Raw genomic sequence first — 19,599 nt, 5'->3', positions numbered from 1 at the left:
GTAGACCTCTTGAAGTCCTTCCAGTCTCCTTTGCCACATGATCCCAGACCCGTCTCAACAAACCACAGTATCCAGTGACCTTGTTGTCAGGCAAGAGACAAACCAAATTTCCCATGTGAGCCAACTGATTGCTTAAATCAGTTTTTCTTACTTCTTGTGACAATTGTTTTTTCAGAACAATTAAGTTAAAAATTCCTTATTACTTGCCTTAAGCCAACACCAGTCCAACATGAAGATTGAAAGAAATAAGGATGATGATACAAAAAAATTCACCTTTGAAACAGGATTTGCACTCTTATGGAGATTAAAAGCCCCTAAATCAAACAGAATTTTTCAGATACACATAGGAATCCCCAAGTCATCATAGGTCGTAAATCACTTAGGCACTTCTGGAAAACCCACCCAGGATTTTAGCAGTACTTCAGTGGAGGTGTTCTCCAGTGACAGGCAGCAAAAATTTAGTTAGAAAGAAGGATCACTGCCTTGGGTAATGAGAATTATCTCACAGAAAAGGTGTTTGCTCCCCTCACAATCTTTACTCATAAAAGGCTTTTCCAGGAGCAGATTTGTCCCACAAACCAAACACTTTGCCACAGGCTCACTACATTATCACAAAAACACAGCTACGTGGTGCAGCAGATGTAGGAGAATAAATTCTAGTTGACCACAGTTACTACAATATTTAACCATGTCAAGTGTAAATCCAAAACACATTTGCAGCTGATCATGCCAGTAGCTAGTTATAAACTTTAAAAGCCAGCCTTTGGATGGTACTGAAGTTACATCACTGATGGTGAATTTTGTTCTCTACAAACTGCAGCCTTGCAGACTTTTGTACAGCAGTAAGTGCTCGGCGCTCCCTTGGAGATGGAGACAGAGTAAAGAATCCAAGTTAGTTATGATTTTTTATGAACCCTGAGTACAGACAGCTAATAGAATATGAAATTGCCATTTTTGTGGAGCCGTTCTTCAGAAAAGAAAAGGCCAGCTGGGGAAGTGATCTGAGTTAGAGAAACAGAATTAAGAATAGTTTATAGCTAGTGGGGTAAAATGTTTATAGTGATTCATTGTTCCATCTCAGTGTGTGCTTAACGTTATGAGACAGTTTGTTATGGGTTTGTTGTGCCCCAAGTGAGCAGAGACGCATTTTAATTGAGACAAATGGGAAAAAAATTGGACGAGAATATTGTTGGCTAAGCGGTAGACAGCACAGGGTATATCAACATGATGCCTCCCCCCTCCCTCCTACCCAAAGGGTTGTACCAACAGAAACGTATCAGCAAAAGTCAGCACATTTCAGGGGCTTGCTTTTCTACCTATTGTTGTTGACTTGCTAACTGCATCTGTCCTCATTCGTAGATGTAATGTCAACTGATGCCTGGACCAACAGGTATGTATGTAAAATGGAGTAACATATATGCAGTAAAAGTTTCACAGTGATCTCTGGTCCATCTGCTCACAAAATTTCTCTGGCACAGCTGCTGGGCTTGCATGTATTAATGCTGAACTGCTTTTGAAACTAGCCAGTGTGTTTTGACGGTTGCATTAACACAGCATTAACTGGGAGAAAAAGCTGGTCTTTTACTGATTCCCAGATTCAGTATCTGATCTCTGACTGATGATCACGTTAAAAGGATAATTTGAATGTACCAGGCAATGTGCATCATATGATATTTGAGCCAAATCCATGACACCAGATGCTTTAATTACATAGAACATATATTTAAAGTCTTGAAATTCCTTCTGCAATTACTGCAGATTTTACAGAAACATTGTAGGTTGGGCATGTACTGTATAGAAAGAAAAGGGAAATGCTCGATAGAGGATGTTAATCAATACTATCAAAATCCTCTGAATGCTTCCTGTAGATATACTTCCCTATGGCCATACAGTGACTACTCTATACCTTTTTCTTTACCAGAATGCAACACTTGGCAAAAAGCCATAAAAAGTGAACTACTGGCTGAGACAAGATGGTCTATCCCATCTCTGATACAGACCAGTAGCAGATGCAGAGGAATGAGGCAAGCATCAGATAATACATTTCTTGCACATCTTCCAGACTTCCCATACTCACTTCAAAGTCATGTGGGCTTTTAAATATTCTCCAGCTTCTCTGCATCCCATGTTCTCAGCCATTATTTCTGGCACTGCAAACTCTTACATACTCTCAGATGCACTAGTTCCTCAGCCCCAGCTCAGACCATCCACATCGCCTACATAAGCTAGCAGAATACATGGAGACACGAAGAACAAGACTTCATGGTGGGATGGTGTGACAGAAAGGCATCAGTTACCCCTGAAAGAGAAATCAGTCTATGGAGGTGCCAAAACCTTCCGATTCAGCTGAAGTCACTGAGGATTAAGAGGTTTACCCAGGCTGTCAACTAACTCAGTTTCCTGGTTTGAACTCTGGTTCAACACCCTGTTGGGTTTGAGCCCTGCTGGGTCCCTGATTACTGACACTAAATCTGTGATTGTTCACTCCTGGGCTTCCTCCTGGTGCATTTTGTGCTATGGGGTTGAGCATCTGGGGCTACACCCATTATAGCCGCATATAGCTTTAAAAGCATAGATTGCTAAGGGGGAATCTGTCCAGTTTGAAGGATAAAATGTTGTGTGGATTCTGAAGGCGGCTGAAAGGAATCCTTTTTATGACACCCAGGCATTACACTAGCGCTGACCTTCTTCCTCTTTCAGCTGTGTCCAGAATAACGGGATCTGCAGATCGTATGGAGCAGAATCTCAATGAGACCCATGATACAATTCTGTTGATATACCATTGGTCAAGTAACCAGTAACCTGAATTTTCCCTCAGGCCATTGCTAGGCTACTGGCAACAAGTCTGATTCTTTTCACCCCTGTTTCTTCATCTGTTAAGTAGGAATAATGATATTTGCTTTACTTTGTTAAGTACTTTGGGGTCTACAGATGAAAAGAATCTGATCACAACTGAAATGTGAAAAGGCAAATGGAAAAAATGACTGGAAACTTAAGTGAGTGGCTTCAAACCTCTGAAATTGTTTGAGTCTAATTTCCAGCTCTGATTCAGGTGGTATTCTCTTTTTGTCACCACCTGTTGTTTCAGTCTATTTAAAATCCCAGTTTTGCAAACATTAAACCATGTGCCTATGCTAATCCTTCTCTCTTAACACTAAAATCTGTTTTGAAATCCAAGTTGCCTTTCCGCAGTTGTGCAACATTTTTTTTTAACCCTTCTTGAGCAAAGAGCAAGAACAATTGCCCTAAATGGAGCAAAAAAAGGGATTTTAAGGCAGATTTAATCTTCCACCTTTTAACACAATAGTATAAGGAGAAACAATGGGTTGAAGGACTGGGGTGGGAAGTTGACAATGGCTCTTTCACAGAGCCCTGCAGAAGGGTTTGCTATTGTTTCTCTCACTGAGGCATTAAGATTGCCAGCAAGTGAGACAGGAAAGCTCTGCATCCATCTCCAGGTGCCGCTGGGCTTGTGAGTACTGCTCCCGCATCTGTAGGGCTTTCATCAGCGCATCCCAAAGCAGTTATTTCCACCAGTCTTTGATTTGTCTGCGGTTTTACACAACCTGACTGAAAAAGGAGGAGTTTATTCAACCAGAGGAGACTCTTCATTGAGGAAACGGTGGTGGATTAGTAACACTCTGTGTGTGTGTATGCACGTGTGTGTGACTGATCTCATTAAGAACCAATTTGTGCTCCGATGGTTTTATTGTGGCAGTGCTACAATCCAGAAAAGAGCTGAAAAGGCTCAGGAGTGATGACAGCAATAGCAATAGAGGTTTTGAAGAGAATTGTCTATAAAGTAAAGAAACCCAGGTTTTCCTGCTGTTTTCAAAAGCTGGGATACGTTTCTTTCTGTAAGCTCTGAAGGCACTCTTACAGCTCCCTGCAAAGCAAGAGGCAAGTGTAAATCACCATCACTTTCACAAGGACAGGGACATGGGGGAAGTCAGAATTTTAGAAATCGGTATCTTTTTGTTGCCAGTCAACCTCCCCTTTGTTTGTCAGAGTGGATCAATATCATCGCTAGGCGAGAGCGGTCTAAGAGCAGAGGGAAAGCAGTGGGAAGCAGACAACCTGCGGGGCTTTACAAATCACTCTCCTTTCACCTCCCGCTGCTGTCTCCACCCTCGGTACGTAGTAACTCCTCCTGGGAAGCGGTGATGCTGAAGTCTGCCTGGACTGGATCAGCTTGGTCCGGTGCAGTGCTTTAGCCAGCTGGCAGTGCAGGGGGGCTCTGCTTTCCCTGCCGCCGCCGCCTCCTCCTCCTCCTCCTCTGCAGGAGGGAAAGCTCCCATCTCCACATGCCGTGGTTTCATGAATGCCTCAAACCGGCTACGAGCAAACAGCTTTTTAACCTGTGCGAATGCGGTGGAGTCTTAGAGGGATTAACCTGTCTGGTAATTGAATTTACAAAGACGGAAAGTCCAGGTGCTTTTGGAGGAGTGGAGGACAGTACAGGAATGGGACTGTGACTACATGGAGAATGTGCCCTGGGGCTACAGCTCACCCACGCTCTGCTCCACTCACCCTTTTGCAGGAGACCATGGAGAATGTGTGCTGAGACTGAGTGCTGGGCAGAAGCAGCAGTGGGCTGGTGAAGATGGAGAATGGCACAGGGGACGAGCAGAACCAAACTGGGCTGCCACTATCAAGCCAGGAGATCATTACAGCCGAATACCAAGTGGTTACCATCCTCTTGGTCCTCGTCATCTGTGGACTGGGCATCGTGGGCAACATCATGGTGGTTTTGGTGGTCCTCAGAACCAAACACATGAGAACTCCCACTAACTGCTATCTGGTGAGTCTGGCTGTGGCAGATCTCATGGTGCTTGTGGCTGCAGGACTACCCAATATCACAGAAAGCCTGTATAGATCCTGGGTGTATGGCTACGTGGGCTGTCTCTGCATCACTTATCTCCAGTACCTAGGGATCAATGCTTCTTCTTTTTCCATCACTGCCTTCACCATTGAGAGATACATAGCCATCTGTCACCCAATCAAAGCCCAATTCCTATGCACTTTTTCAAGAGCCAAAAAGATCATTATTTTTGTGTGGGCTTTCACTTCCATATACTGTATGCTCTGGTTTTTCTTGCTAGACCTTAATACAGTAGTCTACAAAGACACTACTGTTGTGTCCTGTGGCTACAAAGTATCCAGGAGCTATTACTCTCCTATCTACATGATGGACTTTGGTATATTTTATGTTGTGCCAATAGTATTGGCGACTGTCCTCTATGGCCTGATTGCTAGAATACTGTTCCTGAACCCCATCCCTTCGGACCCAAAAGAAAACTCTAAGACATGGAGGAATGACGTGGCTCACCAAAGCAAGCCTGTGAATTCCAAGACAACTAACAGGAGTTTCAATAGCACTATTGCTTCTCGAAGGCAGGTAGGAACAGCAGTTTGAAATGGCTTTCTGAAACCTAAAACCCACTTGTTTTAGAGATCACTAGTCTAAACCTGTGGAAGGGGGTAAAATATATTCTCCCTTTTTGCTAAGTAATCAAGCTGAAATTCTGTGATACATATACACATACATATAAATATGTATTTTCTCTTGCCTATTCATTATTACTTACTGCAAGGACTGAAAAACAAATAGTATTTTATTTCCTATATCAAAAAGCAATTAGGAAGTGTCAACAAAGAATGAAACATTTTTAACTATAGTTTCTTTATATTACAGCCTCTTAGTAATCCTGCCAAATATACAAAGTGACTCTTGAGTTATTTTTGAGATCTGAAGAGAAGGAACTAGCCTGGGAGTTTAGGAGACTTGAGGTTTTGTCCCGGCTAAGGCACTGTGTCACTCTGCAAACGCAGTCAAGTTGTTACTTTTCCTGTCTCTAACTCTCCTGTGAAAAGTCTACTTAAGCAAGTCTGTATATAAAAGAAGTGCTTTATAAATGCTAAGTATCTTTGTTATTCTGTCTCTCATAAAATAGTTTTATGTATTGATGGCTCAAAACTGAGGCATAGGTTTGATTAACTTCTTTTTACATTGTTATACATGTATGCTGCAATGTGTAATTATACAAGTAGAATATAGTTAGTAGATTAATTTAGGGCTATTTGCAGTAAACCATACTGCCTCATACTCCCACAGCATGCAGCAGGTAGCACAGTTGGGTGCAGTGCTGAGAAATGCAGCGTGCATTGCTTCGCAGCTGGCTCTCGGGAGCAGGCGCCAGGTGGGTCAGGCAGCTTGAGGCGAGCATTGGGAAGCAATGCTCCATGCTCAGCGTCTTGGCTCGCACCCCTCGGCAGCCACTGCCCGGCACCCCGCAGGGTCGCTTTGCCAAGCAGGGTGCTTCTACCTCCCGGCACTGTACAGTTCCCTCAGGAAGCAAAGCTGAGCTGTGCACCTTTTCAAACAAGTTGAGTGCCCCCCTTGGGTGACAGGTTGAACTATCTTCTTCTTATTTTATGTAGGTTGCTACTGTTTAATGAGAGGGACCGTTTTCCCTTATTACAGAGGTGGCACTGACCTCAAAAGTTAACTGAGCTGCCTGCTAGAGCACCAAGTGCTCGCAGAGCACTAGAACCATGCTTTGAAATGCCCAACTGAAACATGTGGGCTAGGTTATATTTAATTATGTGTTTCCAATTATAGTTAATAGTCAGTTTAGAAGAGTTTAATTTTGTTTTTCTTTGTCCATTAACTAGTAGGAGAAGAAGATAATCTGCTTTTCAAGTTCTCAATATCACTTTAGTATACATGCTGTATTACGTGTGCTCAGCATCACTTGAAAAACAGACAAATCTTTTACACTGAGCATTGCTGAATGTGGATACTGTCATATTATGAAACCAAAAAGTGAGGATTATAATGTGATGTTTTTATGTCTTGTAAAGACAGCAAGACTTTTTCTAAAAGCCCAAGTAACCTGATTGTTTGAAGTAGCATCATTATGAGTAAAGCTAGCATTTGCGTATAGTACAACATAGGAAGCAAAGCAAGGAGAGTGTGGCATTATTAGTAATATTTTTTATATAATAGCAGCATGCAAAATATAGCCAGTGGTGTAAAATGGGAAAACACAAGTCCATATTCAAAAAAATCTAAAATCTCAACAGTTAGTAAGACACACAAGTGAAAATTTCCTGCTGTGCTGGCAAAGGCATATATAGCTGACAGTATAGTTTGGCCTCATAGTGAGTTCTGCTGTCATGTAAAACTGTCTATATGCCTTCTCAGAACTGTGCTTGCACTACAGTGATGGAGTTGCATATTATGTCCAGCATGTGATCTGTAGAAAAAGTGACTGAAAATGCGGTGTACACGTCCTACTTCTGTGGCAGTTCTCATATTTATCCAAGAACATTTCTACAAAATGAAATTTGTGCATGTTCCCGTGGTGGGTTGGCTCCAGCTGGCAGCCAAACACCCACCCAGCCGCTTGCTCATTCCCCCCCACAGCAGGACAGGGGAGAAAATGGGAAGAACAGGAGCAAGAAAGCTCATGGGTCAAGATAAGGACAGGAAGATAACTTACCAGTTATTGTCATGGGCAATGCAGACTCGACTTGGAGAAAATTAACTTAATTTATTGCCAATTTATTGCCTCTTGTTATGGCCACAAAGTTACACTCAGTCTCTTCCGTGAAGCAACTGGCAGCATGTGGTCAGGGAGAGTTGCGGTCAGGTTGCAGAGGTTTGTCTCTGTCACTCCTTCCTTCTCACTCTTTTCCTCTGTTTCAGTGTGGACCCTCCATGGGCTGCAGTCCCTTCAGGTGGTGCCTGCTTTGCCAAGGAGCACCTCGTCCTCTGACTTTGGTGTTCCCTCTGCTGTTTATCACTCTTTTGTTCTCTTCTCCCCCCCTCTCTCTCTTTCCAGCATTTTTGCCATTTCTTAAATATGTTTTCACAGAGGCACCACCAGCTTGGTTGATGGGCTCAGCTGTGTCCTGTGGTGGGTCTGTTGGAGCTGCATGGAACCATTTGTGTCCAGCACAAGGCAGCCCCAGGCCTCTTCTCAGAGAAGCCACCCCTGCAACCTCCCCACTGTCAAAACTTGGACATGGAAATTCAGTACAGTTCCATTGAGTGATTATGTTTTATTATTATTATAATTAATCTACTATGAGTTCACATTTATATAATATACTAGAATGAAAGAGTAAGTTAGATAGGTTTCCTCAACCTTCATGAAGGTTTAATTCAGGAATTTCATAATCATTTTGACAATGATGGCAGTATGTGAATTGATTTCCCCACCTAGTCTGACCTAGATTGCTTGACTAATCTGGATTTAGCTTGACCCAGACTGCCAGGTCATACCATTTTCTTTAATTTTCATGGGACTTCCTGTTATCTCATCTATATTTGGAAATTCTTCCATTGTTAAAAAAGGTCAAAACTTGCTTTTTACCTGGGTAAGAAAGCATTTTCTCCCCTACCTTGTCATACAGTGGCTGTGTTTTAGTTGAAGAGCACTATCTGAAGCTGTTTCCAGCTCACGGCAGAAATAGACTGTAACTTCCTCTTATTTTTTACACTTTTTTTTTAACCTATATTATTGTGTTAGCATACAGCTATATATGTACTGTCAGCTTTTTGTTTCTGTGTCTGCTTCCAAGAATTAGTCTTCTATATACAATCAATACTTTCTATTGTGAGTCATACAGTTATGCAATTATTTCAATTGTTTTCTTCAAAAATGACAATACGTCACTTACTTAGATTTCTGGTATGAAAGTTAGCCCAGAATTAGAAGCTGACAGACTAAAAATGCGAAGACCAGCTTGGAAACCATCCTGGATTCAGCACCTAGGATGCTTCCTCACACCTGGTACCAACGGAAAGAGCAGGACAAGGGAGGAACAACCCTGATATGGCATCTAGAATAACTCCATGCTCAGGGAGGAAGCAAATATAGAGTAAAATAGCCATTTCCTTACAACTATGGAGGACAGCCACCTAAGCTGAGGCAAGTTGGGGGTGGGAAGCTCAGCAGTGAGATAAATGGGCGAGGGAGGTGGCTACTGCTGAAGGAGAATAGACAGACCATGTTCAGTTTTGTTAGAACAGATATTTTCAGTCTCTGATGTAAACAGACATAACGCCAGCACGGAAGAGGAAAAAAGTGGTCAGGTGGTCAGAGGACTTTTGTTTTGTTTTCAAAACAGAATGGCAATTTAGACCATTCTATGATTCAGAAATAAGGCCTGGAATATATTTTAGAATGGTAAATCAAGCCTATTTTAACGTCTTTTTCATGTGACATGCCTATAGATGAGCTCAGAATGAAGCTATAGTACATCTCGAACGAACGAAAATCAGCTCTTCCAGGTAGAAAGTGGTTCTCTGCTTACTCATTCCATTCCCTGCCTTCACTCTCCCACCCACACTATTTAAAAGTCACTGGACTATGTTAGTTCTAAGAAATATTCATTTCATTCCAATGTTTGGAAAGCTAACAGGAACAAAATATATTTACTAAAGGATCAATACCCCCATATCAACAACCACCAACGGACAAAGCCTTCAAAGTACTCTTCGGGGCCCCCTGAAGTTTTCATTCAAAGCACTGCAAGACAAAACTGAACAGGGGAGACAAGCAAAAAAACCAGGTATAAAAATCAGTCCTTTTTTTAAAGTGTCAAAAGAGAGGGAAAGGCACAAAATAAACTTTCTTTTCTCATAAAGTATCTCCATTTCCAACACATTTTTGTTTCACTGAACAACATTTGTTACCACTGATATTGGAGAACTACTGAAATTACGAGTTATTTGTTTATACAGCAAACTAAAGTTCTACCAAGGAAAGAAGCACCAATACGTTCCCATAGGATGTGTCAAACTCCATTCCCACATCCACTTCTGAAGAGCTAAATCAATCCCACTCGTGCAATATTTATTCTGTTTCACAGAACTCTACTGGATAGCAGGGTGTGATAGATGTATTTTAAAGGTTTTCAAAAAGAAAACTAGTTTTATTTGACAGTCAGACACTCCTTCATACATGTGAGTACATTTCCAATTCACTGTGTACTTTCCATCAGGCTCCTGGTGTCCCAGAAGGAACAGAAACCAGTTCATTCTGCCTCTTCTTTGCCAGAAGCTAAATCCAGCTGATCCACTCTTTATGGAAAGCAGTAAGAGTCATTTATTGCCTTTGCAGAGCTTTTGATCAGCTACTACAAGTCAGTAGGCAACACCTGACTTTCTCCTGAGGGAAGATCTCTGCCAGAAGAAGGCGAGGTATTGGTATGCTCCATTTTTAGAGGAATCAGTTTGTGCTCAAGGCTATGTGGCGTCAGGCCCTGAGGAATCAACTAGTATTACACTCATTTTCAGTATTGAAACATGCAGGTAAACCGTCAAGCATGTGTTTAGTTTGTGACTAAAGAAAAATCTTAAACACCTATTAGGTCTGATGGAGCTGGTGATGACTGTGTTGAATGGGCTTTCAGCTATGCTTTGCAACAAAAATAACCTTGCTAGACTGAAGTTTGTGTACAGCTGATCAATACTGTGGGAAAGCATTTCACTGCCAACAGGGGGTCTTGGTGATAAACAGTGACATAATGTTTTTTGCAACAGAAGATTAGGAGAAAATGAAAAGGTGGCTAAGAGTAAGGTGAGACCTCTTTGACCACAGAGAAACTACAGAGTATTTCTGCTGAGTGACTTGAACAATTTGAACCTGAGAAAACAGAATGAAATAGTTCTGGTGTACAGATTTCCTCAAGTTAAACAGGAGGGAAGTTGAGAAAGCAAAATTTTCCAGCACCCTTCAGTTGAACCCAGGTCACAGTAGCTGAAACTTCAAAGCTTAACAGAGGAAAGATCAACATGATTAGAAGATGATATCATGACAAAGAGTATCTCTTAAGGCCAGACAGTTCAAAGTCCCATTTACTTGATTCAGAGCCAAAGAAGGAACTTCAATGCAAATTCAATGTTAAGATTTATTTAACAACTATATGATCATTTGGACAGATGATCACAGGTCCCGAGGAAGTGAATTGAAGTTGATTTCTACTCACTCACCAGAAAATACAGACTATGAATTTGGAGCTGTCCAATTAAACACATAATTTGAACTTGTAAGGAATCCTGGACCTCATGAAGCACTGGGAAACTGTAATTGTTGTCATGGAACTAGGGTAAAAACTGCATGTAGTGGCAAGAAAGATTGAACGTGATCCAAAGGATCATGAACCAACAAGGGACTTTGCCCCAGATCCCTCAGGACCTTAGATTAAAGAAATTTCCCTCCAATACTTTGTTACAATTTCTCAGGATCACTGAGGCTGGCAGGCGCCTCTGGAGATCATCCAGTCCAATCCCAGTGGTAGTACCACTTTCAGTGGTGCTGTGGTAGGCTGAAGATATCTGGCTTGTTAGCCTACTAGGTAGCTGTTCTTGTGCCACTTTGTTTTAGTTTCTTCATTGCAGTTGCAAAGGCAGATGCAACAGTTAGATCTTTTATTTTTCAGGCACGCATATGGTTGCATTAGCCTACCAATTTGTGTCTTTGCTATTCCAAAATGGCCTGTTATTGGTACTTGCAAACCATCCATATCGTTAAGTTTCCAGAAAACACATTCACTGACTGTATCCTAATCAAAATGAATAGCAATTGAGCAAACATTAACTGCAGTTACAGGCATTTATCGCACATAAATAGTAATGTGTGTGCATAAATTCAATCTGGAAAAAATCCAAGTGCCTGTACCAAAGGTTTGACCAGATTGTCCATTACGAAAAATTGCAGACAAACCAAATTCAATATAATCAGCTCATTGCCTCTATCAAGCAGCAGTTCATATTCAAATTAGATTCACACACATTACAGCTTCAACTTTACACATACCTGAAATTCAAGTTAATAATTCTTTAGTCTTTACTCATAGTCTTCTTTTCTGTATCTTTACACTATAAGGTACCATATGTATCAAAATAAATCTCAACATTTCTTTTTCTTTGCTTTTTCATGTATGGCACCACCACAACTCCACTTTTACTTCTAAACTGTCTTTGCTTGCAGAAATAAAAGAAATAATGGTTCCTATTTGAACTTTGGAAGGTTTAGCCACTTATTTCATAGTTGCTGTTTAGGAAAATGAACTCAGAGCAGATGTGTAACTGTGATGGTAAAAGCTGAAGGTTGATCACAGTTTCCCCTCTTGTCCATTTTAGGCATTTTATTCCCAAGCCTTTTATTAAAAAGACAAGAGGGAAAGAAAGGTTTCATTTCACGAATAGAAAATGTGTTATTCAAAGTATTCAGAGCAGATTTCACAATAAAACAAAAGTTCACTAACAAGTAACACCAACCAACGTTAAATGTTTCTTTACAGCATACGGTATGAGGGAGAAAAGCTATTTCTGCTTTTTTTTTTTTTCTGTGGGTGCTTAATTTTGCTAACAGTGCTTCTTTTTTTCTAGCAGCACAGGTACTAGGATCTCTCAGCATTTCTAAAACATTAATGCTTTTTCTTCTGAAGATGTGAATCATTTTGTTCTGCTCAGAAGCAAGAAAATGTCTTGAAGACCCAGGCATTGTGGGAAGGAAGAAGAGAGTGAGAGAACTTAAAACTGAAGGATAGAAAAGTGATTTGCCTGTCACACAGGAAAACTTTGAAAATGTGAGGAAGATTAAATCCTTTTTTTCTAAGAATTCCTGTTCTGTGAGCTGCCTTGGCAAGCAGCTCATTACCTTTTAAAACAGAGCAAGAGGCCAGGGGAAGCAGATGGGAAGACAAGGAAGCAACCTAGTCCCCTTTTTATAGCAGCTAAGAGCCCATATATTGTCTGGCTGATGTGCTCATGGAATCACAACCTGTGCTGTGTCGTTCCTTGTCTCTTTCCCATATGTTCCTCATCTGTCCGGTCCTCCAGATCAGATCCTGGTTCTGGCTGTGCTGATCTCTCCCACACTTCCATTTTATCCTACCTAGCTCAGCCAACAGATCCCAAATTCTTTTCTTGTCCATCCATAATACGAACACTGAATTACATATTTGCAGGTAGATTTCATACTTTCCCCAAAGGAATTCCTTGTTTCCTCAGGTATCAAGGGGACCGTGAAAAATAAATACAGCTTTAGATAGCAAACGTGTTTGTTTGTACTTGAGATGGAATCCAACTCACTTAACATTATGCGTATCTCTCAAAGTTAGTTGCTTAGTCCAATCAAATCATCTAAGGTCCCTCCATGGTCGATTAAAACAGGTAGGTTACCCTCTAGAGAAAGTCCTCTCTTAAACATTGATGCAGTACGTGATGACCTGCCCCCCAGAGAAACCCCTCTGTTCTCTCACAGCAGAGCAAGCACAGATTCCAGCTTGCAACGCAAGATAAGTTTTGTATGGCTTGCTTACATGAAATCCTCAGTCATATTGCTTGGTTTCACTTGTGGTGTTATTATATCAAGACCTTAATCCTTTTACTTATTTAATCCTCCTCCTCATTGTACAATTTCTTTTGGATTACAAAACCACAGACTGGCATATACAATCTCTGTGCATTGCAATGAACACCATCAAGCACAAGAAAGAAAGATACTATTACATGCCTTTAAAACATGAGAGTGACTCTATGGCACAGTAACTTAGTAAGTATGACTATTACTTTTACCTATCAACGTAAGAAAGATTAGTATTCAAAGGAGAGGGAAGCAACTACCAAACTGTGAGTACCATGGTAATGAAAATGTCTCATAAAAGCACTTCCTCAGAATGACAAGGTTTTGGAGCAGGAAGAAAAAGGAGAATACTAGTTCAGAATTAAAATATTGGGAATCTGTTTAGTAAAAAACATTTTAAACATTTTTCAGAACATTCTCAGAAACCAAAAAATACAGCTTGAAGAATGGTTGTATGCAGCCAGGAACACATTCAATCTCAAGCACTTTGCTATCATTCAAAGTACACTTGAAATTTGGACTAAAAAGCATTTGCTCAAAGCCTTTTAATCATGTTTTCAATCATCTCCTTAACTAAGAATAATTTGTACTCTGAGTATAGGATACGCAGTGCACATCCACAAGAAAAGAGCAATCAGTGTATGCTCGCCTTCACCTGAGTCATGAATGAGGATGCTAGTGCTGCTGCATTCAGGGAGCTTTGGTGTACAAGTTCTTAAAAAGCAGGTTCTTAAAAAAGTTTGTCCTCTTAGCACTCCACTGACATCAAATAATTAGCCCCCCCCAAATGATGATTAGTTATGTTTCATATGAAGTGATTTGAAAAAAAGATATGGCAGTTTACTTAAGCAAAGTGGACTAAACTTTCCTCTAAGCTATTTCTGTGCAGCCCCATCCATCCCAATGAAGATTTTTGGTGTGGATAAGAAAGCAGCTTTGGCCTAAATCATGTGTTTAGAAGCTTGGTTCATCTACAAAGGCAAATTCAGGTGCAAAAAAAGTCCAGGACATGCTTGCAGCATCTTTGGGTCAGAAGCCCTGAGGAGTGCCTCAGCCTGCAGTGGGGTGACAAGCCCTCTGGCCACGCTGGGGACAAAGTGAGCGGTGCCAAAGCACCTTCTAGGAGCTGCTGTCATTTGCACATAGGTCATGCTCTGAGGTAGCTGAGCATGAAAAGCCACTGCCTCCAGAGCCAGCTTAGGGAGTGTCACCATAACTGGGAATAAACCTTTTAACACCAATGTAGCATTAAGAAGCAGGCATTCTCTTTATTGCAGCGCTGGGTGCACGGGGGATGACTCCACCTAACGTGCATGCCGCATACAAAAATTACAGGGTTTATATCCAGTTATCTAATTAGTAACAATTAGTAAAAACACGCCTAAGTTTACACTCATTGGCTAGTGATAAACATTTCATTCACTACTGGTCAGTCGTATTTAAATTAACTCCGCTTGCGATGTAGATTAGCACGCATGCTCCTTACGGGTGTGTGGGGGCAACTTTCTTCCGTCTTGAATGGAGTCGGTGGTCGTGCTTCCCCCTGCCGCTTTCACCTTTCCCCTGGTTACGAAGGACTTCTCCGGGTTTGGCTCGTTTTGTAATTCAGTCAGCAGAGCCAGGGGGTACAATACTGATATTGAGGAACATCTTGCCCTTTTAGCACGTATTGTTTCGGTATGCAGACTTGCTAATCTTTGGTATGTAGGCCTACTTGTCCTTGCTAGCAGACTTGCTCATCTCTGGTATGCAAGCCTGTTTGCTCTATCTGTACAAAGTTTACACAAAGGGGCCTGCTCTTCATCAAATTGGCTAAGTCTTTTGGTAACAGGAGGATTTACCAATGAGTAAATATCTATCTGAACTCAGGGCCTCGCAGCGGGTCTCAGAGAGACATCCACTACTTGTCAGATGGATCAGGCAACTGAATTTCTGCCTAGCAATAGAGAGCTTGTGCCAGATTTGTGATTTTTGGCAGCTTTGGAAGGACATGCACTGCAGCCAGTTTAAAATTATGGTGAATTCTCCTCATTGTCCTGCACTGACTGAACCACCAAGAGGTGCCACCAAAGAGGTGCCATCCATGGCCACATGATTCTGCCTCTTCTCTTGCACTGACTGTGGACTCTGTGGCAGTGTATGGGTACACGAGTTGGATCATTGACCTGAGCAAACCGAAAACCAACTCTACAGAGAAGTGCTTAGCTTTCAGTTGGACCAGCAGTCTGACCTGACACATACTCTCATCTTTGGGCCCAGCACAAGGAGCGAAGTGAGAACAGGATTGCTTTTTTAGCTGCAGTCACAGGTTACTTCGGCTTCAGTTTATGTCAAGACCAGGAAATCGTGGAGTCTGAGCGCTGCAAGACAATGCCTTACCTGGCATAAAGCCTGACAGTGCAAAGCTAAGCTCTTGGCATTTTTAAACACATTCAAACCTGCAGACTGAATTGATCTCAGCTTAGGGCACTTTGTGCTGTGACCATGATATTTTTTATCTGGTGCTAAGAGCCACTTCTAATTTATTGTCAAATCACAGCCTTAGTAAGCTGAACATGGCAGCAGTACAAGCTAGCGGTGTTAGATAGAAGGAAAATGCACATCAAGCTGCCAGTATACAAAAATTCAGCTAATAGTTTGCACACTACATACATATATGTCTTTGAGGCATATAGGACACAGTCACTTGAAGAGTAACAGCCTTTTTTTCATTGCTGTAAAGTATTAATTGTGTAGCTCTAAAATATCCCCTTGCTGACAGTAAGATCAATTTATTTCTAGTTCAACCCAGGATTCAAACTGACAGCTGCACCATTGTAAGTGATTGTCTGAGCAATTGTTCATTAAAGACATGCTCAGAAGAAATGTAAATTGCCAATGATCAATAGGTAAGATAACCGAGTCTCCTGCTGAGCTTCTGGTAGAGAAGTACTTTGATGGCTGTGTAGACTATTATCCACTCGCCCTCTGAATGCCTGAGCTGATGCAACACATCTGTTAGTTGGGCTCAGTCCCATTGTTAATCCAAGCTCCACAAATGGTTACTTTATTTCTTTAAATGTGGATTATTTTCCATGATGAATGATTATTCTCAGTTGAATGGATTTGCTCAGTTTGGAGGCACAGACTGGAGCCGAGCTGGAGGGAGGAGAGGCAGCAGGTGAGGAGTCCTGAGTCTTCCTCAGCCAGAGCGGGTCAGTACTGGGTCACCTTGCTCTTTGCTTCCATGTTCACAGGACTGGTCCTTTTCGAAGTGGTTCGGAGATAAGGAAAAATCATCCTTTTAGCTACCTGAGACATTCACATTTGCATTTTGTTCTATTACGATGATTGATTGTGTGCAGCAAACAAGAAAAGCAGTCTAGAAGTCATAAGGAAATGTATCAGTCAAGTGACAAAAAAGGAGATAATATTTCTCAGTCTCATTTTTTACTTCTGCTGAACACAACTGTAGGGAAATCAAAAGCGAGGGTGAAGGCAGGAGAATTACAGGATAAAATTGTAGCCTTTGAATATGTACATTTAAAGACAGATAGATAAAGATACATCAATTTGTAGAGTAACTTTGCTCTTCATCCCATTCTTTATCATAATATCTATAACAAAGACAACAAATTGTGTTATATGTATATGTGTCTTTCTAGTTAGCTGGAAGAAAATACATCCCTTAGGCACTGAGATGGCAGGCTTTTTATATAATGAGCTATCTGATCAGAAGACAAGAGAATTGAATACTCTCTTATAACTTCAAACTAAAATACACACCTAAAACTAGCACGTATTTATGAGTGATTTTAGCGAAGCTGTCTGTCTGTCCCCCTGGAAACAACTGAAACTCGATCGATCTACATCTATCCTTTCTGCAAGCAATGAAATTATAACCCATACGGCCAGAATGTATCCTGTGGTTACAGGAGTTACTGTTTCATTGAAGTATAACTTCAGGTACCCAGAAAGAAGGAATAAAGCAAAGGTAAAAAGAAGTTCTTTAAACTAATCTGTCAATAGGCAACAGCAGTTTTATGTCAAGAAAGGCAAATAGTAAAAAAAAACCACAATCAAAAGAAGCAGTTGTAACTCACCAAAATCTGTGCCAATGCTTTCTAGTTCATGCACACACAGTTAACCAAGTCACCTCCTGACTTACATGAGGCCGTGCCACCGTACTATCCCACTGTCACATCTCACTGTACTTTCTACCTTGTTTATTAACATCTTTCAAACTTTCTTTAATGTAGAGACTAGGGAATACCATATATACTAGAATTAAATTATTTAAGAGAAAGACTCTTTTTGCAGTGGTTTTTTTTTCTAATTTTTTAATTATTTTTTGTTCACTTCATTTCAGCTTTCCTGTGTATCCGCAAAGGTTGTTTTCCTCTTTATTCAAAACAAATTTACATAATAGATGAAAGTTCCTATAATAATCAAGTTTTATTGATAATCCCTTTTTTCCTGGCTCTGTAAACTTTAATTCACATTTCAGAGTAAACATCAAATAATGAAGATCTAATTAAATAGTGAGGATTTGAGGAATAGAAATAAATCTAATTCTTCTTTTTTCTTTTTTTTTCATTATTTTCAGCTTTTGGAAGTTCTTTTAGGGTAGCTGTTAAAGCAGATCATCTAAATAGGTTTCAGGTTCAATTACTCTACAGACTATAGTAGTCTAAAGGAGGAGATCTAATGTGGTTGGAAAAAAATGGCTCTAGACCCCTTTTTTTCCACTGGAATCAATACCTGCTTCCGGCTTGAGAAGTTGCAAAGTCTAAGGTCTACAATTGGCTTACTGGGATATCACCTGGAAAGAGTAATTTTACAAAAACTAGGAGAAATTTGAAGCCAGGTTTTTTTGTCCTTCTTACTGTTGAAAACCTTTCTGAATCAAACATTGATCAGAAATTCCCAGCTGAAGAGTCTGTCCACAGTTTTGCTTTGGCCCTAGAGATGTAGGAATGCACATGTTACTTCCAAGATAAGTACTAACCTTCTGCCCCTCTTTGGCTACCTCTGTGTTCCCCCAGGTTACCAAGATGTTGGCCGTGGTTGTGATCCTATTTGCGTTTCTATGGATGCCCTACCGCACGCTGGTCGTGGTCAATTCCTTTCTGTCCAGCCCCTTCCAAGAAAACTGGTTCCTGCTATTTTGCAGAATCTGCATTTATTTAAATAGTGCCATCAATCCTGTAATTTACAATCTCATGTCCCAGAAATTCAGAGCAGCCTTCAGGAAACTCTGCAACTGCCAGCAGAAACGGGAGAAGAAACCGGCCAATTACAGCGTGGCCCTAAATTATAATGTCATCAAAGAGTCTGATCACTTCAGCACTGAGCTAGAAGATATTACTGTCACCAATACCTATCTGTCCTCTGCAAAATTGTCCCTTGGTGATACGTGTTTGTCATCTGAGGTAACAGTTAATACATTTTAATATTTGGTGTAGAGTCCTCATGAACCAGAGCATGTTCATGTGCATGGGGCTGTGCTGGGCTAGCTTTCAGCTGGGGCAGCACAGTGAAGGATCAGGGAAGGCTGGCGGTGACAGATGATGCACCACCAAACAGGGCATGGTGGGGAGGGAGAACTGCCCGGCTCTGGAAAGTGATGCTCTCAAAGTGCCTTGTGCCAAGCATGATGTCACTGGGAGGATCTGGGGTATGGGGAAGGATGAGGAGAAACATGTAGGTTAAGCCTTACTCTCTGAGGAGCAGAGGGCAATGGTGGAGCATCAGACAGTGGTGCTCGGGCACGGTGCCTCACCTACATGTCTGGCCGGAGGGTGGGCACTGGTGTCCAAGCTCAGTGATTCCCCCCAGGTGAGCTCTGGCTGCCTGCAGGAGTGCAATGAGGCATTTGTTGTGCCTCACCCCCTGGCTCCAGCTTGGGGCTAACTAGCCTGGTGCCACCATGCAGCTGGTGCTAAGAGAAGACACGGATCTCCCCCACACCAGCACTCTGGTCCTGAGAGTGCTGAAAACCACATCCATTTCCATGCTACCTGCACGATCCCCATGTGTAGCACATCTAACCCAGCTCTCTTCTACATGATGATGCATGTTACTGTTTTCATGATGCTTTTTTACACAATACTACTTAAATGTCGTTCGTAAACCTGTATACCTTGGATCTTACAATATAGATGATCCACAGAGAGGCTTAGTTTTTCATTTCCTTTTGCAGATGATATAGAATGAAAAATATTTCTCAGTTTGC

General features: G+C 41.4%; 1 protein-coding gene across 1 annotated transcript; it reads left to right on the top strand.

The window, feature by feature from the left end:
• The first annotated feature begins 4,603 nt into the window (after positions 1 to 4,603).
• Positions 4,604 to 18,817, top strand: TRHR (thyrotropin releasing hormone receptor). The gene is made up of 2 exons (XM_050892672.1): positions 4,604 to 5,398; positions 18,410 to 18,817. The coding sequence occupies exons 1-2, from the start codon at positions 4,604 to 4,606 to the stop codon at positions 18,815 to 18,817; spliced, it is 1,203 nt and encodes a 400-aa protein (XP_050748629.1).
• The last annotated feature ends 782 nt before the right edge of the window (positions 18,818 to 19,599 follow it).

Source organism: Gymnogyps californianus, chromosome 2, assembly GCF_018139145.2.
Source record: "Gymnogyps californianus isolate 813 chromosome 2, ASM1813914v2, whole genome shotgun sequence".
NCBI classification, from domain to species: Eukaryota; Metazoa; Chordata; class Aves; order Accipitriformes; family Cathartidae; genus Gymnogyps; species Gymnogyps californianus.
Note: the sequence above shows the minus strand (reverse complement) of the source record. Positions and strands in the feature narration are given on the sequence as shown.